Consider the following 24221-nt stretch of genomic DNA (forward strand, 5'->3'; position numbering starts at 1 on the left):
CAAAAACACAGTTTTGGTTTTCACCTCCATTTCTGTCACATCTCCAAACTAAAGAGCCTCTGTGGGATACTGTCATCATCATGGCACTCCAGATGAAGTCTTTTATGGAGAGATTTCGTGTTTTACTGTTTGCATCTGGAAGCAGCAGAATAACTCCCTTTGATGTAAATTTACATTTGTAACGTTTCAGATGTATTCCAAAAAGTTATTTAACACATGCTAACTTGACTGTAGACTCACAGTTTTGTTCAATGGCTAAACTGATGTTTCAGTGTGTGGATGTGCTTCTGGGCATCTGCATGTGGTTGTTAGTTGTGTAGTATTGCGGCTAGTGATTTCTCAACAGTTGAGTCTGAGTGTCAGGAACATAGTGGTGCTGAAGAGGATCGAGTTTAGGTTCCGAATCAATATCGCAGGCAGCGCTGATTGATTTATTACTGGTGGGTTTTGCTCTCTCTCTGTCTCTCTCTCTCTCCCTCTCCCTCTCCCTCTCCCTCTCTTTCTCTCTCTGCCGTCTGTAGCTCAGGCTCCACGATGTGGCAACAAGAGGGAAGTGCTCTGGAAACCCTCAGTAACCAGTCTACATTACTGTCTGCACAAACAAACAAAGTAGTATTCAAAATTTTAATGTCAAGCACTAAATGTATGGAGGGAGGCCACTTAATAGTAATCTAATCTTAATTAAAGTTTTGTTGATTAGAGTACAGAAATGAGCTGAGTGGGTTTCATTACTCCCATTTCCCACAGGCATCCGTACCAGTGAACGTCCCTGGAGAGTTTCTTGTAACTGCTGATTCATTTTAAGAGCATGAATGCAAATGTATGTTGCTGAAAACTGGGTGTCACCAGAGTTTTTTTTCCTGCAGGAGCTTTTGCTCCTATTAGAGTGGTGTTTACTGTTGTATGGTCAGTACCACTCACTCCTCATGTCATTACTGAAGTGCTGCTATACCTTTTTGAAAAGCCATTGGAAGTTCACGAAATGAATTAAAATGAAAGAGGTGCAATTAAGTATTCCAGCAATTTTTTTTCAGCAGCTAATTGTTCATTTCCTATGAATCAGTAAAATATTATTCATCCTCATATTATGATTAATGATTCAGTATTTATAAGGATAAAAATGCGTGACCTTCTCCTTTCTTCTGCTCCTGTTTCTACAGAAATGCATGAAATTTAATGTGGATGCTCCTATCTGGCTGTCCAAGCAACGGATCCTTTGTACTCTCAACCAGAGCCTGAAGGATGTACTCAACTACGGACTATTCCAGCCTGCTTACAACGGCAAGGCTGGCAAGTTTCTGGATGAGGAAAGACAGCTAAGGGAATACCCTTTTCCATCCATCGCACCTGTACCTTACCTTGAGGTAGGTCATGGATCATGTGTATGTATGAAGCTGTAAGGAGTTGAACAGAGGGAAGCAAGACCTGGAAAAGAAAGGTCAGCGTACATGCATAACGGCAAAAACATAGTTTTCTTGTGGCTTGTCAGAAAGGATGGTGAAACACGTTTTTTCCATTGACTTTTCTTCTGCTGATCAAATCAAATGTGTGAGGTAGTGGTGAGGAACAGGGTTAAGGTTTCCTCACACAATCACATTTCTGCAGTCACCCGAACTGATGGAAAATCAGCCAAACTCCACATAATATGTGTTGCATATTTTCTGTATTCTGTTAAATCCCACTGCAAAAAGTTGGACAATCTTGTTTTGGTTTGTTTTTTCTGTTGATGAAGAAGTTGGTATTTACTAGAAGCGTTGTCAATTCCGCCACGTAATTTCTGTGAGGCTTCTTGACGCGTCATCACCGTGTGTGAGCGTTGATGTGAAAACAATAGAGAAAGCAAGTCTGTCTCTTCAATAACAGATTTATATAAAAACCACCTCTGTGCACTTGTTTTATGATTTTCCCTTTCATATATGGTTATTTATTTATGGTTTTTCTTTTATATATATATATATATATATATAAAAACATGTACGTGTGCATATGTGTGTGTGTGTGTGTGTGTGTGTGTGTGTGTATGTATTAAAATGACAATCACGCACAATCAGAGTTAAATCAAAAGCTGAGATTAGCAAACACTCATCTCTACTGATCAAGAGCCCTACAGACTCTGTGCTACGCTTGCGGCTGGTTGACAGTCCTGGGCTCCTCTAATGCTGCAGCACTCATCTTACGCTGAAATACCGAGGGCTTTATGTCCTGAAGTGGAATAAACTGCTAAATCTCTTATCAGTCTTTTTAATAGAGAATAGAAGAAGAGGAGCAGAATGAAACCCGTGACTCTGCCGACCAGGGAGATGTTGACCTGTTTTACACCTTCAGCCTGATAATTAGTCACTTGTTTTGCCTAATCAGCAATAAAAAAACCAATATTATTTGGACTAATTTGTCGATATGTAAGGCTCTTCCCACAGACAGCCCACTGACAGCCTCAGCATCAGCACCATGGAGAGCTCTCAGTCATTCTGACCTCCTCATCATCTTGTCGCTGTAGACAATGAAGCACTGACAAATACAAATGAATAAAGCCAGACGATGGCAGTTAGCATGTTTGCAGGTGTAACACATATACTTGTGGGCCTGGTGGGGCCAATGGGCTCCAAACACCCCTCAAGTTTTTGTTTCAGCATGCTGGTTTTAATAGTGTTAATTGTATAGCATTTTTTTCAAAACATGTTTATAAAGTTCTTATGTTGACAGGGAATTTTGACCATTGTTCGACTATTCAGTCAAACATGTTTTAGGTGGGTGCGGCTTTTAAACTTAAAAATAACATTAAATCAATTCATTTCTTACAGGGGTTTTACGTAGAGCTTCAAAATATGTCTAAAGGAGTTCAGAGAGCGAGAGTGAGAGTGAGAGTGCGTGCATCCCAAACACACAGAGGTGCAAGCAGTGTATTTTTTTTGTCAGGATGTGTCAGTCAATAATAGCCCGCTCAGTGACAGTACGCCGCTGTGCTGTCATCACTCAGAGATAATTGTAGTACTTGTCCATCAGGGTTTGTAAACCGAGAGGGACTCAGTGGTGTAAGAATATCAGGTGGTTTCCTAACTGCCCATCTTAGTTAGCAGAAGCTCAAAGTTGCTTCCAGAGATTGAGAGTGTGATAAACATTGACTGTCCTCCTTGAGCTTCAGTTTACCGTTGACCCCTGGCACATAAGGATCTACTGCTGCCGATATTTTTCTAACTATGATTCTGATTGTAGTTCAACCTCGCATCAGAAATTGTAAAATAGGAATATTGTAGTTATAAAGATGAACAGCTGTAAAATTTGTAAGAATACGTTAACGTGATGTCTCCCAAGCTGCCAAGGTCTCTCTAAAACTATAGTACAAATTTTTTCATATGCTCCATCTGAATAAAATCCTTGCCCACTGAGTTTGTTGCATTTTATTATTTGTTTGATATTATATACATATGTATACATGTATGTATGTATATGTATATATATGTATATATATGTGTATATATGTGTTTATATGTATATGTATATATATGTGTGTATATATGTATATATGTATATATATGTATGTGTGTATATATGTATATATATGTATATGTATGTATATGTATATATATGTATATGTCTGTATATGTATATATATGTATGTATATGTATATATATGTGTATATATATGTGTATATATATGATATATGTATATATATGTATATATGTATATATATGTGTATATATGTATATATGTATATATGTATATATGTGTATATATTATGTATATATATGTATATATATGTGTGTATATATATATGTGTGTATATGTATATTTATGTGTATATATATATGTGTATATATATATATGTGTGTGTGTGTGTGTGTGTGTGTGTATTTATTTATTTAAAGCCCCCCTGTCCACTTGTACCTAGCTGTTTCTCTTGTTTTGGCACTTTTTTTTCACCGCTTCATTTCACTAAACAAGACAAATTCTGACTGGCCATTGAAGTCAAACCCTATTGACAAGTCATTACCCTGTTAACCCTGGGGCGAGCACAGTCCAGCAGAATATGAATGAATGAATGAATCTAACTTCTACTGAAAACTGTGACAGCTGAAAATTTTGGATAAATGTGACTGAGGCAACAGGAGCTCAAATTGAAATTGAGAGGACGACATAAACAGACATAAGACAATCGCAGTGTTCCATTTAATCATTCTACTGGTGTCGATAGGCGGTAATAGAGATTCGGCTTTTCAAAATCATCGTTCATACATGTTGCGTGTCGTCTACGTGAGATGAAAACATGGGTGGAGGAAATGAGTAGGGGGTAGACAGAATAATGAAACATCAACTGTTCAGAGCTTGGTCTGTCAGTTGTGATAGCTTTGTCTTCTGCACATTCCCAGCTCCAACTGAACCGTGTGTATCCAGCTTCGATAAATGCTTTTGCCCTGGGACAGCTTTTGAATCATGCATTCCATTGAAATAGTAGTTTTGAATAACCCCTGCTGGTGGGGAGTGGTAGGAGTAACACGAGTGACATGCCCTTTAAAAGTGGCAGAATGTGATTAAAGCAGATCCCACATAGGCCAGTGCTCAGGGCCACGAGCCGCTGAAAGAACAGTGGAACTGTAAAAGTGACATGCAGTGAATATGCAGGATAAAGCCTTTCTTTTTATGAGTATGTGTAAGGAAATTTTATGGCCTGGTTTTATTCAAATGGAACATTTTATCTGTTTCACCTGTACTCTGGGGTTCCCTTGCGAAAGCTGACATTGCGGCTTGATAGACACGAGCTTCGCCCAGTTGGTGTGCTCACATCTGTTTACAACAATTCTGTTGCAGCGCTGCATGTGTCATTGATTGACCAGCAGCTGTTCCCTGAGGCCCGGGTGTTTGTAAAGATGATGGACAGGTTTGGATTAGCTCAAAACCTGCTGCTCTGTAGGATGTATTACACACACACACACACACACACACACACACACACACACACACACACACACACACACACACACAGAGTGAGAGAGAGAGAGAGAACTGTGATACATTTCAAGTCTTAGGCAGTGTTTCATATTTTGAGAATAAACCAAAAGCTGTGAGTGATTTTGCTTTTGACACCAGACGATCAGTTCAACAGGCCACAGAATACAGACACCAAACAGACGGATGACTTGCAGCATAAAGAATTGTAAACCTTACAATTATTTCATGTTTTCACAACAAAAATATTCTTTTCTACGAATTTGAATGCCTGTAACAAAGGTCAGAAGATTCAGATTTATAAATCCTCATATTAAGCTACGCTGTATCTCTGATTTCTTAAAAAAAAAAAAGAAAAAAACCAAAAAAAGAAACCCTGACTGTTCTGATAATCTGATATTTTTATTCAAAAAATATCTTTGAAAGAAAGAAAATTCCGATGGCAGAGAGCATCGACGTGAGGTGATATCAGATGTGTTATACAGTTACTTGAGATGCGTTTATCACAGTGACGTCTACATGTTAGTGAACAGAAAAATTAAAACTATTTTGAAGATGATAAAACACTGGGAGCCTGTTGCGAGCACATGCAGCAATATGTTTGCTCAAAGCTTAACTGCCCTGCTTTTAATGTCTTTATTTTTTCCTCCCATTGTGTTTCAGTTCCGCTATAAACGACGTGTCTACACTCAGTCCCACCTGGATGAAAAGCAGCTTTCAAAGCTCCACACAAAGGTAAGACCAAACAGCTGTTCACATGGATCTTGTGTTACCTTCTGAATGGATTGAAAGTAAATCCGGGCTCATATCGGTGGGGTCCAAAACAGCCGTGACTTCTAAACATCAGGGTTGGTTTGACCTCAGTAACGGCTCTGTGTGTGTGTGTGTGTGTGTGTGTGTGTGTGTGTGTGTGTGTGTGTGTGTGTGTTGATACACTCCTGCCTAATTTCTCTGCTCTCTTTTGGCTGTGTAGAACCCCCAGTAAGAGTCTGTTAGGGTCTGTGCCTCACCAAGGGTTTGTAGGCAATACTCGCTGAGTCGGCTCCTCAGGCAGCGATTCAGAGGGAGGAAAAGAAGTTTTAATGAAATTGTGACCGAAAAGTCAATCTTCAATTGCAAAAAAAAGTAAGTAAATAGTACAGAGAGAGAGAGACTGTACCAGAGGGTCGGTGCACACTTGTCAGAATGACACTGTCCAGCTTGAAGCAGGGCTCCATGTATTGTATGTTACTGTCAGTGGTCAAAGTTTATGTACTGTTTATCCAAAAGAGATGAAGTCAGGGATGAAGGTGGGCACAGAGGAGCACTCAGACACTGATGTACACCTCAAGAAACGTCTCAAGCCTGACTTGTGTAAATAAATGTAGATGTACATTTATGTATCGATCTGGAAGCTTAGTTTTTTAAGTGCAGATGAAGGTGCAAGCCTGAGTTAGATTACATACATAGACCTGTCAAACGGAGTTAACGCATAAAACAATTAGAATGAACAAGTATATAAAACTAGGCTTATAGATGCAAACCTCAGGTTACATGTCCACAAAAGTGAGAGTGCACACACAAACATGAATGTACAAGTTTGCAAAACTGCAATTAGAGATGCTGTAACACTCAAGTACGCCGTAATGAATGATGTCATATTTCATGCTCAGAAGGACAGAAAACCAGGTCTGAAGTAGCAGCAGATGTCAATAAGTACCTGCACTAAAAGGCAGATGGAGCAGTGCGAGTGTGCGTGCGTGCGTGTGTGTGCGTGTCTAATGTGGGTGTTATGAGTGGAACAGACAGCAGAGAGAAGTGGATGCATTTGCATCAAACCCCATAAGAGGGCAGGAGATTTACATTGGACACTTGTCAACACAGAGAGAGGGAGGGAGGGCGTGACAGTCAGAGGAAGTATGATGTTGGATACTTTCTCCATTATCTGACGTCCATGTTACACTTTTTCTTGAACTTCACTGAGAGAACTTCTCCAAGAACCAACCACAGCGCTCTATCAGGATACATCAATACACCGCTCTATAACATAAATGACTTTTTCTGCCTCTCGCCACAGACATTGCTTTTGCTCGGTCTGACTTTTTTTTTTAGGTTTTGAAGTGGCTTGTTTTAAAGAGTAGGGATTTTGATTTCCTTGATGGGTTTCCAGCTAATTTTCCACACTGGGATATTTTCTGACACGTACTTCTATGTCAGGGAGAAAAAGATGTGCATAAGAGGGACATGCAGAGAGAGAGAGAGAACAGAGAGGAGGATGAGTCATCCTCTCATATCATGTCTCTTGTGGCCCGGTGTGAGGTGCTGCTGTCTGCTAATCTGCTACTTTGCTATGAAATAGTTTATGAGTAGCCTTGACTGACTAATAGCCTTTTGACCAGGGATCTGCTGTCAGTTACTGCATTGAAGTAGATGGTGCTTGTACACTGTACAAGGCAAATACTGCATTTTATTTTCTTTTTTATGCAAAAGCCTCAGTATCACCAACAGGAGACCTTGAATGTATCACGTATATCGTACGTACCTGGGGGCCAGCTCGGGGTTGCGGCTGAGTAGCTGAGTGATCAAGTTGTGCCACCGGTGCAGCTGTAAAGTGCAAAGCCAGACCAAAGCTCATTTGTGTGTCCCACAGTTGACAAATGGCAAAATATCTCAACTTAATAAATGAATCCAGGATCCAGGAATTTATTCCTGAACATCTGTTGTATGTTTTTTTTTTTTTATTTCATTAGATTACACTTTTGACTGTTTCTGTGAATTCGAGCAAGCCATCAGTGAGCTAAGCTGAGATAATGTGTTAGCCAGGAATCAAGTGATTATCAGTATTTTGTGATCGATTTTGAAGGAGTGAATTTAACACCCCACAATCATCCTCCCTCTTTGTAAACATTAAATTAGAAGCTACCGATCTGAAGAATGTGAGAGAGTTGAGTCAACTTAAGATCAATCTATAAGGGAAACATTGAGTCTCATCGAATATTAATGTCTCAAAGCTTTATTCACCTTTTTTTTTTAAGATCATTTACTAACATCGACATATCAAAAAAAAAACTTGTATTATTTGTAAGCACTTCTTTGTTTATGTATACTGTGTGTGTGTGTGTGGGGGGGTGCCGAATCTGGCATGATTTTACGGGAACAAATGAATTATGTAACATCACTTTCATGCATCAGTCTACATCTGTATAAACTGTGATGTCTCACTCAGCCGTACTTTCACCTGCAAAGAAAGAATACGTCTCGATAGGCCCGGCTTTGCACTTCACTATAATGGAATAAAACCTGAAATGAAAACAAGTTTGAATGTCACAGCCAACACTTGTCCACTAAGTAGAATCTGAATGGGCTGCGGGAAACGGACGTGCAGTATTTTCTTTATCAATGAGTAATCCAGGACAGCTGCACCGTTGAATATGGTGCAGGTGGTAATTTAGCTGTAAAAGCTCCAGAGGCATTCTAAACAAAGCCGTGTTTTCCTATGCTACCAATCAGCATGTTTCTGAACACAGACACAGCAGATATCAGGGCAAAGATCTATCACAGTGCATGTATTTATAAGATGTGTGTGGGCCTCTGTGGTGGTTAAATATTCCCAGTTAATTATGGTATGTTTAGAAGCAACAGTTGCTGTCTTTGTGAGGAGAATACAGAAGGAATCCTGTTCATTGTGGAATACTGTTGATGCCAAATCAGCACGTTTGCTGGAACGTATACGCTGAATACATGCAGATGTATGAAGATAAAGCTCTTAAACTATGTCTTTATTTAAGTCTGAAATAAATAATAATCACAGAGGTATGCACACTATTCATTCATAATTATTTTCACAGTTGTACAAAAAAAAAAAACCAACAACACCATATATCAATCATCCTTTGTACAGATAAGTCATGCAAGTCATGTTGCAAATTCATCGATTACTGACGTTTGTCCCCCTCTAACAATTTTCTCAATGGAAAATTTGCTTTTGTTGCATAACCACGTCCAGGATTAAAGAGAGGAATCCGGTTATGATGATTCCTGCAGTCTTGACAGTCAGTATTTATCCTGCAGAAAACTACAATGCATGGCGGAGGTCAAGCATTAGCCTACTTTGCTAGCATGAAGCTCATTAGCCACAGGCTAAAATTTAAAAATGAGGTCATAATTAATAGGATTTGCGCATTATTGTTTTCTCTCTTTCTCTGTCTCTGTCTCTGTCTCTGTCTCTGTCTCTCTCTCTCTCTCTCTCTCTCTCTCTCTCTCTCTTCACTCAACCCAGCCAGACCTCCTCACCCTGCTGCTGTCCTGGTTTACCACATGGAGCATTTACTTCTAGAAGGAGGGAGCGCATGTGTGTGGGTGTTAAGGGCATTTGATGGATGGGGCGACAGAATGGGTGGCTTTCTCTCAGTGTGACGGGGGATATTCAGCGTTGACAACTGTCCAGTTCATTCTCATGGCAATTCGGTGACTCTTGTTCCCGACAATTGAGAAACCAGAGAAACTTGAGAAGCTACTGAGCAATTAATTTTGTTGAAAGGGCTTAGTTCAGCAGACTTTTATGTCATAATAGCATTATAATCATATCGCACAGCAGCTTTAAACCCCAGCATGACTCTCCCATTGCCAAGGCCTGGCTAAAACTTGGTAGTGGTGATAAACACGGGTCACCAAAAAACCTGTCAAATATTTTGAAGCAAATCTGGACATTTCACAAACAATCTGATGGATGGTGGTAGAGGTCTATGCTTTCCGAGGACCTACAGTGCAAAGTTATGAATTGCTGCCTCTCACATTGAAGAGAGGCATCTAGCATGGTGTTATTGATGCACTTTTCCCTGGGAAATGTTTGGATTCTTAAGAGTTCTGAACACCGTGACGTGGAGAACCAGACAGCTAATGCAAATATACAAAATGTGACTTTTTGATTTGCTCTTTATTTGTGTAAGTAACTGGCTTCATGCAGATGGATCCACTTGTATTGTACTTAAATAATCCCTGAACTGTATCTACAGTATTTGAGCATACCCTGGATATTGTAGCTATAGAGATATGGTGGGGGGGGGGGGGTAGCTGTGGAAGACGAAAGGGAAGTATATGAAGCATTTAGTAACGCACTATTTGGTAATGTGGTCATGGATGCCTCACAACACAGTGCCAGAGCCTGGCCATTGCATGTATATCTCAAACCAGCTGAGAACCAGTTACTATTAAAATATGTAAATATATAAAAATGGGATTGCAGTTGTCCACAGTGATCCACAGGCTCAACTCCCATTGTGTAAAATGTTTGTTGGTGCACATGTGTGGGAAAGCAAAATTCACAAAAGGCTCCCCCGTCAGAGTAATGCTATTCCTCCTACACCGCAGCGTTGTTATTGTTGTTAGAAGCTTATTGTATTTATGAATGAGAATTCCTGCATTATTTTCAATCTATAATGGCAGACAGAATGCAGCTTATTGTGAGAGTAATATCTTTTTCTGAGATGCCAGATCCCACAGAGCATTTGTACAGTTCTGCCTAAAGCCTTGTATACCGTGCTCAGACACACACAAACACACAAACACAGTGAGCTTGAAGGTTCTTTTTGAAGAGACTTTCTGAGTCATCGTTGATTCTTTTTCATAATTAGATGTGTTACACATCCTGTACATTTGTGGACTTGTGTAACACCATAACGAATGATATGCAGTATTCAATGTTATGTGTCTGTGTAGGTTCTCATTCATCCAGGTCATCGTAGATCAAAGCGAAGTAAAATCTGGTCAACTGGACGTAAGTTTATCTTGAAGACGTTTCACCTCTCATCCGAGAGGCTTCTTCAGTTCTAGTGAAGAGTGTGGAAACTCCAGCTTATAAACCTATGTGGGCGTGGTCAGTGCTAATGTGGTGGAAACGACCCCCCCAAGACTCACCTGGCCTCCCCAAACGACAGTCGTTGTGCGGTGTCAGGGAGTTTCAGGGGTGGTCGTTAGGGAGTTTCACCGACCACTCAGATGCTAATGGGCTGTGCTGGCAGCAGCCGTTCCACATGGGTCTTTCAGCTGAGCTCTTTGGGGAAGCTTTGAAAGGACTTGGTTGTAAATAGCACCAAGCGGAGACCATCCCCACCAGCGTCCAAGGCCGGAAAAAAGAACAGCAGCATCTGAAAAGAGCACTTAAAACTTGTGGCTTCCCAGACTGGACCTTTGTAAAATCCTCTTCCAGGTCCAGAAAGGAGGAGAGCTCCAGGAGGAGGGAAGATGAAGAAGGCAGGAGAAAAAACATAGTGATCCCCTATGTGGCAGGGGTTTCTGAGAAATTAAGGAGAATCTATAACAAGCACCGCATCCCTGTGTCTTTTAAACCAGACAACACTCTGAGACAAAGACTGGTTCACCCCAAAGATCCCACCCCTCACAGCCAGAAAAGCAACCTGGTATACGCTGTCAGATGCAGTGAGGCCTGCACGGATCTCTACATAGGGGAAACCAAACAGCCCCTCAACAAGCGCATGGCCCAACATAGAAGAGCCAACTCTGGAGGACAGGACTCAGCGGTTTTCCTCCACCTCAAGGAGGAAAGCCATTCCTTCCAGGACGACCATGTCCAAATCCTCGACAGAGAGGACAGACGGTTTGAAAGAGGAGTTAAAGAAGCCATCCACGTCAGGATAGAGAAACCATCTTTGAACAGAGTAGGTGGACTGCGACGTTTCCTTTCACCTATTTACAACCAAGTCCTTTCAAAGCTTCCCCAAAGAGCTCAGCTGAAAGACCCATGTGGAACGGCTGATGCCAGCACAGCCCATTAGCATCTGAGTGGTCGGTGAAACTCCCGAACGACCACCCCTGAAACTCCCTGACACCGCACAACGACTGTCGTTTGGGGAGGCCAGGTGAGTCTCGGGAGGGTCGTTTCCACCACAATAGCACTGACCGCTCCCACATAGGTTTATAAGCTGGAGTTTCCACACTCTTCACTAGAACTGAAGAAGCCTCTCGGATAAGAGGTGAAACGTCTTCAAGATAAACTTACGTCCAGTTGACCAGATTTTACTTTGCTTCGATCAATGTTATGTGCGTGTCTCAATCAAGTATTTGTACCGGTAAATGATCCATATACCAGAGGTTCTGGTTTAAGAAGTGTATTAATGAAACTTATTTTGCAGTGTGATCATAAAAAAACGGTTCAAAAATGTACAGCATAATGATGTGACAGAGTCCTTCCCCCACAACCGGCAGCAGACAGCACTTGAACGTGCTAACAGTTCTGTTTTGGCCTGTTATCAAGTTACTACTGGAAGTCACAGTAATTAGTGACAGCTGGTAGTGTGATGTGCTGCCAGTATTGTTAGTCATTACCTGGCTAAGGCGTCAGTGCCAGAGGAGAAGCTGCCCCCTGAACGTTTGCTACACTGCTCTTTGCTATTGATAAATGGGTGTCAGAGCCTAATAAATCCATGTCTGAACTCACAGGTGCACAAAAACAGTCAGTCATTCGCTAACGCATATAGAATACTTTTTTCCCCTCCATCATCTCAAATGGAAAATGCAGATTCAGTTAAGTGGAAACGTGTGAACGAGTCGTCCCTCGGGAGATGAGGGTCTTCCATGCAGCCAGCCGACAGCAGCGGTAGATCTGACGCTTAGAATCGCACGATGAGGACTTGGGTACTGCGGGAGGAAAAATGGGGTTTTTAATCACCTGAGAAAAGCCCACCTAAAAAAAAACAACCCAAATCAATATCTGTTTACTTGTGTGCTTTATTTTTTACTTTCACTGCTCTTCTTTTCTTTTTAGACAAGCCTTTCTTTTGGCCCTACATTTTTCAACCATAGAACTCCCTTGATTTCCTACGCGTTTCGCTCAAGATCCGCAGTTGCAAAATATAGAGCCGAAAGAAAGGACTGGCTTACGGGGCGAAAGGAAAGCAGCAAAGATTTTACCAATATATTAGACATGTATTCAGTTGATCATTTTTGTAATTCATTAATTTTTCTGCAGCACCTCATCCTCATCAGTGAAGTGCTGAGCTACAAAGCTGTTGCTGCTGTCAGCTCTCTGCACGGAACACAAGCTGACCCACATTCACTGAAGCCATGATCCACGCTATGGATGACAACCTCCCTGCAATAGATCCTGTAAACTACACTTTAGATTGTTATATACTCTTAATTAGAAATAAATCAACTCTGTAATAATTCTTTGATATGAATATTTTTCTCTTATCTGTTTTTTTTTTCAGTATTTGGTAGCCTTTCCAATCCTTTAATTTTTCTGTAACCTAATTCTGTTTATTTCATGTGGAGATGTCACTCCAATGTGAACTTTTTATTTATTTATTTATTGGTTTACCATGAATGAATGTATAGGACTACGGGTGTGCTGAAGGAGAGCAGCGCTGCAGCAGCCTGAATTGGGAGCAGTGTAAGAGGAGGATTTTTGATGGTGGAACTTCTAGAAGACGCTGATCTTCGTTCCTGATCTAAACCTGATTTTCATTCTTAGGATTAATTTGAGAATTAACCTTGTAAACACATTAGGAAAAAGAGATGTGAGACATTTCAGTTGTTCACGTTGCCCTTTCATCAGCCCATCATTCATTTATTTCCCATGTATTATCATCTAGCTTCAACACTTCACCTCTCACTCTTTTTTTCTTTTGGTTTCCCTCCCTCTATCTTAAACTTTCCCTCCCCCATCAGTTTTCCCTCCCTGTTCCGTATCTCTCCCTCTCCCTCTTTCTCTTTCCCTCTCTAAGTCTCAGCCCACCCTCCCTCCCAGTGTCCTCTCAGCATCCTGCAAAATCACCCCTTACCATCTCTCCGTCTGTCTGTGTGCATGCACGGGAAACAGCGTGTGCGTCCGTTGGGTGTGTGTGTGCGAGTGACCATGTGAGCGTCCATGTGCTACTTTGACAAGCCCAGTGAAAGAGAAGGAGAGAGAGAGAGTGAGATTGAGAGAGAGTGAACAAGCCAGGCTATGAAAGAAGAGGAGACAGAGAGGAGGGCTACTGGATATGGCCATGTGGAGGATGTTTTGGCATTGGGACTGTAGCTGACCTACGGGAGTGCGTGTGTGTGACGGGGAGTGTGTCCGTGTGTGAAATGGGTTCCGCGCTGGGCAGAAGACAAGCAGCCGAGAGAAGGGAAAGAAAAACTAAAGAAGCCAGGAAGGCCAGACTCAATAGTAAGGTACCCCAATTGCTCTCATCATTTCCGTTTTAATATTACCATTATCTCTGCTGCAAATCTTTCTTTTTCTTACTCTTTCTTTTGAAGCTTTTCACACTGTCTCTCACCAATTATTCACTCCTCAACCATCCCTGCGACCTGTCTAGCCTCCTCCTGTCTCTTTCTCTGGCTTTCGTTCTGTTGTTATGCTCTGCTGCATGTTGGCTGTGTGAGGAACTGGTGCAGTCTTGTCTGAAACCCTGACAGAATGCTAATGTTTCTCTACTGGTTCACTTACTAACCATGCGCTTGAATTGTTGAAACAGTGTGTTTGTGCATGTGGCTATAGGAGCAGTGGCTGTTTATAATGCTCAGCTAGTGTCACATCGCTGTCATAACCTGCTATCGATGCAATGTGTTTGACGGACAAAGCTGCAAAGGGCTGCACAGCATAATAGCCGGGCTGTAAACTTGTTCGTCTAACTGCCACTCCACCAAGAGTCTCTGAGCTATCGGACTGTGTCAGCGAGGGCTTAGCAGCCGGCGGTTGTCAACAGGCATCCTGACCTGAGAAACTACACGACTGTCTGCCAGGGTTAATTGTTGACCCATCATTCTGAATTCATCATGTCTTGTCTATTTTTATCAGCTGATATTAAAACTACACAGCACGGCCCCATGCTACATGGTCAAATGTAACTTGTTGCTGCTTCGTGTAAACTCTTCTCTTTGTGTTGTAGTGTGTGTGTGTGTGTGTGTGTGTGTGTTTGGATTGGAAAGAGGGAATCAATTCTGTTTAGTTGAGTATGCTCTGAAATCAGGCCATCTAGAAACTGTGACCTCAGGCTCTGTATAATACACCCAGCAAGATCAGTGCAGATGAAAATGGAGGACTTACTAGAGTCTATTAACCCTTATTAAGCCAATTTTTTTGGGGGGGGGGGTCAGATCACGGTCTTCACTATAAGCAGTGTGAGTTCAGTTTTACCATGATGAGGAACACCTCGAACGTCACAGGAGAGTCAGTTTGTTGGTCCAATCCTGGTAACTCTCAAAAAAAGATGATTGAATTGAAAGAGCTGTGATGTCAGTCAGCACTCGGACATCCTGATACAAAGCAGTCATTTCGATATTATTGCTTACAAATGGTTGACAACAGCCATCTTAAGTCTTCACATACAGTAGGTGTCAACTACACACCTGTAAAATGGAGTAATTTGGACTTTGAAGGACTGTGGCCGGCAGTGTGTGTAGGGTGCAGAATGAACTCCTTTGTCCGCTGGCCAAATGGCTGGCGTGAAGCTAATGTGCTCGCCACTTGCATGTTTTTTCCAACATTTCGCAGCAATTAAATTTGTGCCCTGGGCGTGTGTCTGAATATTTTTGAACTTGGCCCTCGTTGTAGACTGAAGCACGTGAGGGTAACGTCAAAAATGCATCTGTCAAGATCTGTACACAGATCTACCAACCTGTCAAGGTCTTCAGTTTGAGTTTAGATATTTAAAAAAAAAAGAAGAAAATAGTGGCTGGTTGATTTCCAGTCAGGGATTCAGCCTGTAATATTGAGATATTTGTTGGGCCATTTGCCCAGCCCTGGTCCAGTGGGGACAATGGTGTGTGTGTGTGTGTGTGTGTGGGGGGGGGGGGGGGGGGGGGGGTTGGATGAGCATTCATACATTCAACATTGACCATCCAAGCATCAACCCAGACCCATCATGCATCCATCCATCCATCCATCCATCCATGCATTAATTCATCTATCTATCCATCCATGCGTCCATCCATCCATCCATGCGTCCATCCATTCATCCATCCATCCATCCATGCGTCCATCCATGCATCCATTCATCCATCTATCCATCCATGCACCCATGCATCCAACTCCAAGCTGGAACTGCACTCTGTTTTGTCATGACGCCCCTCCGCCACATTCCCCAACTGCATTTCAAATGTGCCAAGTAAATAAACAGAAAAAGACATAAATTAATAAATAATCCCATTGTTAAGCTTGTGCGTCGTTCACTCTGCAGTTGGACAAGCCTCTCGCATGAGACTTCATCATTCTAGGTCAGCCAGTGTGAATAGATGACTGTAGAATAGGATGCCAGAGGCACAAAGTACAATAGAGTTCTAATAATCATCTGGCTGAATAAATACACGACCCACACACCCCCTGTCTCTGCCTGGAGCTTACTGGCTGCCCTCTTCTGTTCTCGCTCCCTAACACATAGGCCTGCGAGTGGCCCGAGTTGAAGATCATCTAAGTATTATTTTGGCTCTATAAGATCACAGAACAACTACTGGAACATTCCTGTTTTTTGTTGTCATTCTTCTTTCATTCTCCAATAAAAGTTGTTTGTGCAGCAAAAATCCTCGAAGCCCGAATGGTTGCTAAATGACCACGGAAGCTTTCCCCAGGTACTGTCCAGGTACTGTGCCTAAAGGTGTCGCTACAACAGTAAAGTTCAGGTCTTTCCAGCTTAGCCAAAAACATTTTTGCAAATCATTATCACTCATTTCATCTGCGTCTTTACTTCACTGCTCTTGCGCTCTGAAAATTACAAAAAGCAATTTGCCCCTTCAGGTGTCATTGAACTTGTTTAGGATGTACTGACATCTGGTAGTTATGACACGGAGTTAGGTAATCAATAAGATGATAAATATTTACGCACGCACACACACACAAACACACACACACACACACACACACACACACACACACACACACACACACACACACACACACACACAGCCCCAATCCATGAGGATGGATTTTGCTGCTAGTGGACTCAGATTTATTGTAGAAACACAGTCGGACGGACAGGAAGTTTCCTGACACTCACAGGAAAATCCATGAGCTGCCTTTAGACGACTTTTGCTTCGAAGTTATATTTTATCTGGAGGTTTGGCTTGTAGTTTGAAATGTGGTAAAAGAAAAAAACAATAATCATTTCTACTTATCCACCAAAAAAATTATTAGTCCTACTAAATAATTTGATTCAATTTACAATAAATCAACCTTAGGGCACCTCCCTGCAAGACGAGCAAATTTACAGATTCAGTCTCATTAAAATATACTAAAATATTCATTTGGAACTCGGATTGCTAATTAACTTCCTGAGTACAACCAAAACACTTAGCATTTGCAAATAATTATTTTAAGAATATCAAAAACACACTAGGAAATTACTGTAGATCTAAGAGCTGTGTGTGTGTGTGTGTGTGTGTGTGTGTGTGTGTGTGTGTGTGTGTGTGTGTGTGTGTGTGTGTGTGTGTGTGTGTGTGTGTGTGTGTGTGTGCAGGGACGAATACACAAGATCAGAGACGAGAGAAACATGGATGGGGAGGGAGGTTTGAATATCCTATAGTTCATTCTAAGAGTGTTTGCGTGGTGGCTTTGTAATAGCGTCGCTAGCTAGGACAGACAGCATGCAAACACTCTGTGTGTCTTTGTGATGTCATGGGTCACTACCACAGCATCGCGGTGGGTTGATTAACAGGCAGGTCGCACCTTTGATGGTGGCTTTTAGCGTTTCTGCTCCGTCTCGTTGGGTCGCCGCGTCTGTGATGTTTTCAGTCAGCCGCGTCCTTCACTGAGAGGTTACTAGAAGGCTTCCATAGTATTTTATCGACCAGATACCAGCAACTGGTTTGTTATAGCTAAAGTTATGTTATTTTTCATTTTCTACATTGTCCCCAAACATAACACAGCATTGGTTCCATTGTAACCATTTCCCTTGCAGTTTTTGCTATCAGCAGTGGACCAATGTCATCATCATCAATATCAGTATCAAGATGCCATCAGTGCATCCCCAGTGCTCCTGAACTGATGGTCATGTTATAGCGTATCTGAGGAATGATGGTCATGTTCATTTTCCACCTCACACTTATGAAACACCTTCTACCAAATGTGACTTTTTGCAACGTAAGTCTCCTAATTTTCTCACTCTGCTCATAATCTGCTTCAGCTCCAGGGAACTGCTTGTAAATTATTCTAGGCTGAGCTCTATTTCACATTTGATCGATTTAGTTGTATTTCATTCATGTAGCTCGGCCCATCTATTGCCTGCCTGTCTGCCTGTGTGTCACTACGATGTCAGTTTGTGTGTGTGTGTGTCTGTCTGTCTGTCTGTCTGTCTGTCTGTCTGAAAGCACATGACTGGACCTGATTCAGCTCTTCCTTTCTCTGAACTCTTGCATTCTGATGACAGCATGCATTCCCCTCATCCTCTCTGTCCACCCTCCTTACTAACACTAACATACAAAAACACATTCAAATGCATATCAACAAATGCAGACCCACCTTGTCATTTTCATGTCAGATTAATTAATAGAGGCTTGTATACTCATTTACTCGATCAACCAAAATATTGATATATACAAAATACTTCTCAAAACACCAGAGAAGCATTTGCAGGAAATATACTGTGAACTACTTTTATTTCACACTGTGTTTTATGAAAGTGTACTGAACTACTAGTTATTTATAGATAGACCTTTTGTGTAAGTAATGCGGTTTACTTGTTAGCATTATAAGCTAAACTTAGTCTCCACCATTAGTTTAGATCTGTTTGTTTGTTTTCTTTGAGCTTGATAAAATGCCAAAAGTTGAATGACAATTCTGCTTTCTGATTTAAACAAAATACTCATACAATAACTTGAAGATCTGTATAAATTGAGACTACGTGATTTCTGTTAATGTTATTATAGCGTATCTGCATGAACCAAAAGAATATATTGAATTTGTTGGGAGGTTGAATGATGAATCTTCTGGGTGTGAATTCTGGTCAAAAATGTCGTTATTAGTCTCTACTGTAACCGTGGGTGTGTTTTGGGCACAACAAGCATGGAACAATCACAGTGTCACCTCACTTTCCATTAAAGAGTTGCTGGCGTGCCTGCATCTCGGCCAGCTGTGGTGTATCAATCAACTTTTGGGAGCAAACTGATTTTCTGTCGAGGAAACAACTTATTTCTCACTTGTCTAAATTATATTTTAGAAACTCCAAGTTGTACCCCCCCCCGATGAATTTATATACTCAAGGTTCCTCCATCTTTTGAAGTTCTTTTTTTTAGTTTTGAAATTTAAATGTCCTTATATTATTATAAATGTACTGTCTGAACATTGCGCCATTTAAATAGCTCCGAACACACTGTGCCATTTACTTCAGACCTGTTTATCGTGGTCAGTGGCGTACTTGCTTTGCATCGCCTCAGGATAGGAACACGTCTTTTAAATGAACACATCCATGAGGGCGCGAATGCTGGATAAACGTGGGCGCGATGTGAGAAACCAGGCATGTGATCAGGTCTTTAGCTTTTTCTCTATATCGTACAATATATGCCTAGTCAGAAGTATGATTCTGTTACATATAGCTCTGGGAAGTACATAATTAGTGAAGTGAGAGTACTCTCATTTTCAAAGATGCGTATTGATTTTTCCATATGTATTGTCGATGCCTTCCAAGCCTTTTGTTTTTTTTCAACCCTGTAGGCAGTTGCTGTAGTGTTAGCAACTTGATCTAAATGGAATCCATGTGAATACCAGGCGGCATGTCCAGCCTACATAAGTGTGTCACATTGGAGCATAGATTCTGGATGCGGTACAACAGCCGTGAACAGCCTTGCCCGTCAGTGAGCCCCCGTGTTGTCTTCATGAACGAGGGGTCGTCACGTTCATGACTTGGTGCTCCCGTTCGCTCCTTTGCCTTCTTGTCTTTGCATTAATGGCTTTGCAAATAAACCACAGCTGAATTGCACCGATGTAAAAGACAATGCTGGACAAAGCATTGCTGCCAGTGTGGCCGGGAGGGTGGGTGGAATTGGTTGGGAGTGTGGACAGCAGAATGTGTTTGGGGGTCCACATACAATAAGCTCTGCATGTTTGTGAGTGTGTTGTTGAGTGTGAAAGAGGCTGTGGCTTTGCTGTGCTTTGTTCTGGCCTCTAGTCAACCCTATCAGCGCTATAGCTCTCATACTGTCCCACCTGCCTAAGCTCTACTTCTTCAAGAATAATACTTTATTTTATAGAGAGCTCAAACATATTATTCCAGTGCTTCTGAGAGGGATTACTCGGGAGGCACCATGCTGCTGCGTTCAGAGAGAGCTACCAGGAGTCGGGCCACGGAGGTTAGACGCACCACATTTTTATGAAATGACTCATGGGATCAAGAGTAAATATAGTTACTGTTACCTCGATGCTATACAGGTAGCCTTGGATACTCCTACTGGTATTTGTGCATTTAATTTCACCAGTGTGTATACTTGTGTAGAGACATTTATCTACTTCATTAGCGTTTAAAAACCATCACATTAAACAAACCTCAGACATCTTTTTTAATGGGCTTGTGTGATTCATTTGACAGCCACTGTGGAATTATTGTTGATGTAGGAATGACACAGAAACAGAGTGAGCATGTAAGCGGTGCATTTAATGAAGACAGGAAATCTGTTTCAGGGATTTGTATAAGAGGAAATGGTCTGCCTGACAGCCTGTTTAATTTTATATGGTTTAAAACGAGAGCTATCCTGCATAATAGGGCAACTATATTGGCATGTGTAATGCGTGCCGTGTCAGCAGATGGCATGGATCCAAGATAGGGCGGAATTTTTGGCCAGAACACAAAGAGCCATTTTTTTCTTCTCTTTTTTGTTTTTTGTTTTTTGGTCTATTTTCTTGTCTGCTTACCCAACAAAAAAATATACAAAAAAATACCAGATGATCTCCATAATAAAAGAGAGTAACTGGCATCGGGACAGATGTACCTACGCTGCAGAGTGCAAAGCTAGTAGAAATTTGGCCAACATGCCAGAATGACAGTTTGTGTTTTTATTTGGTGTTTAATGTACTGAGCCTGTGCTGATTAGGTAATAACTCATTGTAACTTTTAATTTTTTGGCCAACATAACCGAGTGGAATCATTCAATCACAGGCATGATTTAATGGGATCAATAAACTACCAGTTGATGTCAAAACAAACAAAAAATTCAGAAAAAAAAATATCTACAAAGTACCAGCAAAGATACTGGATTCAGAGAGGAAAATGTTTCCACCGTATTCTAGAAGTAGAGAGGTGGATGAAGCGCCAATGATATGGAAAAAGGCAATTAAAAATAAAGGTTGCTTTAAACTTTGAGCACACATGAGGGAACACATTATTCTAGAATCACAATGATGATGATAATGACTGCATCCCATGCAAGCACCAAAATTTTCATCAGAGATCTATAAAACAGAATTGCGTGTTATAACAGAAACATTTATGGTTAATGATGTGTTAGATGCTGTTGCTATAGTAACAGTCACTGTCTTTGAGTGTGGGGAATGAGTTTTTTTTTCCATGTGTGACTGATAAATACACTTTAGGACTTCAATGCCTTGCGTGGTGTATCAGCGAGTGTAACCTGAGGTGTAAATGAGACTAATATAAATGTCATCCTCCAAATGTGATAGCACACCGAGGTGTGTGTGTGTGTGTGTGTGTGTGTGTGTGTGTGTGTGTGTGTGTGTGTGTGTGTGTGTTTCAAATGACAGATTTATTTTTTGCTGTACAGTAAAGGTTAAGATTCCATTCATATAAATCCTTTTCTTTGGTCAAAAAAAAAAAGCTGTCATTGGTCTTTTTGTAGCAGAGAGCATTACAATTTAAGCCTGTTAGGGATGGATATTGGAGATTACTAAAGCTTTGGCTCTCTCAGATGAACATACTGTAGGCTAAGGTCCAAGCCGACTTACAGTAGATGGAAGCAGAAACACACACACACACACACACACACACAAAACAGAGCCGATGCAAAGCTGTACGCTGCAGCCTTTTGTCTCTCAGCAGACTTTTAAACTCACATCAGCGCAACAAGGTTAATTAACACGATCTTTTATTGAACAGTTTTACCAAATCCACTCTCTGGAAATAATTTTTTGTGTTATCAATTAATGTGAGAAGTTTCAATTCCATTTTCAAAGGCATAGTTCAGGAAAATAATATAAATACACTTTTTGAAAAGTTAGCTTCCATTACAAGGACAAATCTTTTAAGCACATTTGATGTAGACAAATCAATGTTCTTTACAGACGATGAAGCAATAAAAAACAAGCAATCAGAATAAAAGCTAAACTAACGAAAGCTAATCCCTAACAAAGCTGCAATTGCATCTGTTGTTCTGGCTAATGTCCATTGATTGGTCAGCAAAATGTACTGCATCAGTCTTCCGAGGGTTTCTCAGCGCAGTACGAGGGGCCGCCACTCTCTCTGGGGCTAATTGGAAATATCACAGACACACCGTCCAACTAGCTAATTGTCCACCGTTATCAGAGCAGCCTCACTGAAATAATAAAATGTCTCAAAAGAGAGCGAATTTTACTTCCTCATCTAAAAATATATGGATATCAAACTTCATAAAAAAAACAACATACTGTTTTATACTGCAGGAGGAGAGTGAGAGAGAGGAAGAGAGAGATCCGATTCTGAGTGCGATTAGAATGAAAGACTGAGGTGATTCAGTGTAGAAGCTGAATGGAAAATTTAAAGTGACAATAATAAACATGCAGCTGAAGAATTTTCTCTATGAAAGTTAATAATTACATATCAACTCATAACTCCACTTGTGCACATTGATGATATTCCGTATGTCCTTGTTTGTATTGTTTCTAATGTTAGAATTCCTTTTTTTCGTACTTTGTTCCTATTTTTGTACATTTTCTTATATTGCACCTTTATTTCTTATTTTATCTTATCTTATTGTATCGTATCCTATCTCATCCTGTCTCATCCTGCCTTAACTTATCTTAACTTGTCCTTTCTTATCTTATCGTATTTAAGACAATCAGGCTCATTCAGTACAAATGTACTGGCACCAAAATCTACGCTGGAACTTTTTGAAATATGTCCTGAATGTGGATTTCTCGGGCTGCAGCTGTGGTGCAGTGGTCAGCACTGTCGCCTCACAGCAAGAAGGTTCTGGGTTCAAGTCCCGGCTCGGGCGCGGGATCTTTCTGTGTGAGTCTCCATGTTCTCCCTGTTCCTGTGTGGGTTCTCTCTGGTACTCCAGCTTCCTCCCACAGTCCAAAGACATCAAGAGAGGACGAGGCTGATTGATACTCTAAATTGACTGTAGGTGTGACTGTGAGTGTGAATGGTTGTCTGTCTCTATGTGTTGGTCCTGAGATGGACTGGTGACCTGTCCAGGGTGAACCCTGCCTCATGCTGGGATGGGCTAAGATAAGGGTCCCCCCCCCCACGACCCTTAATGTAGGAATAAGCGGAAGACAATGGATGGATGGATGTAGATTTCTCAAATGTATTTTTTCAAAATGAGAAAATACCAACGACATTTAAAACTGTCTGATATTTAGCAAATTAAATCGTCTGTCGCTGGGATGGAAGTCAATCTAAACCAATATCTCTTGAACAGTTGCTGGAGCTGCTTGTATTACTCATCGTCTGGCATGATATCATCACATTAAACACGTTTTAATTGTTGTTATTTTTGGTTTTAACTAACTTCATTTATTCAACACTTTTTTTTAATCAAAGTTGCAGAATGTATTTAAAATCTATTTATTTATATCACGTGACACTTTGTTGCCAAAAATTGATTTAAGCAACCTTTTATTCGATTTTTGGTCTGCTATGACATCACTATCGCCGGGTTTGGATGACATGGAAAGAGTAACGATCGATCAGCTCATCAGAGAACAACTCAGGAAGACTTTATTAACTCCAGTTTTAAGAACGAGTCACTGTTGATTTTCCTCTACAATAATAAAAATGAAGTTCAGGCCCCAAAGAAGATGACGCCAAACATTTTGGAAGTTAAATTGAATTGATAATTAGAACAGAGTGAATGCATCATGCTGCAGCCTGGTTGTTGTATTAGATTGGATTTTCATGCAGATTGTAAAGAAGTCTGTTCTACCCCTCAATGCATCTTCTGGATTGCTTTTTATAAGTGAACTGAGAAAAACATCAATATCCTGTGTACATTTACACACTGACCTTCTGGGTAATAGAGAGTCGCTGCAGCAGGAACTCAGCACCTTGGGGCAGTCATAATGCCAGGTTCCCTGCAATATTTTTCAGGCTGGATGGTCATTTTCTTGAATTTAAAAAAAGAAAAGATTCCCACAGAAATATTTGTTTTA

At 41.0% G+C, this 24221-nt stretch overlaps 1 protein-coding gene across 7 annotated transcripts in view; it reads left to right on the top strand.

Moving 5' to 3' along the window:
• The window catches only part of shank3a (SH3 and multiple ankyrin repeat domains 3a), a 141492-nt gene that overhangs the window by 24535 nt on the left and 92736 nt on the right, over positions 1-24221 (top strand). For all 7 annotated transcript variants that reach the window (XR_015117052.1, XR_015117053.1, XR_015117051.1 and 4 more), the window contains exons 2-3: positions 1161-1364; positions 5609-5680. Coding sequence is in view for 4 of the 7 variants with exons in the window: in XM_086208806.1 (XP_086064932.1) it covers positions 1161-1364; positions 5609-5680 (276 nt within the window). In the remaining 3 variants the exon portion in view is untranslated. The remainder of the gene's footprint in view (positions 1-1160; positions 1365-5608; positions 5681-24221) is intronic.

Source organism: Aulostomus chinensis, chromosome 7 (genome assembly GCF_037954235.1).
Source record: "Aulostomus chinensis isolate RoL2024-O1b breed Wild chromosome 7, RoL_Achi_v1.0, whole genome shotgun sequence".
In the NCBI taxonomy this organism is placed as follows: Eukaryota; Metazoa; Chordata; class Actinopteri; order Syngnathiformes; family Aulostomidae; genus Aulostomus; species Aulostomus chinensis.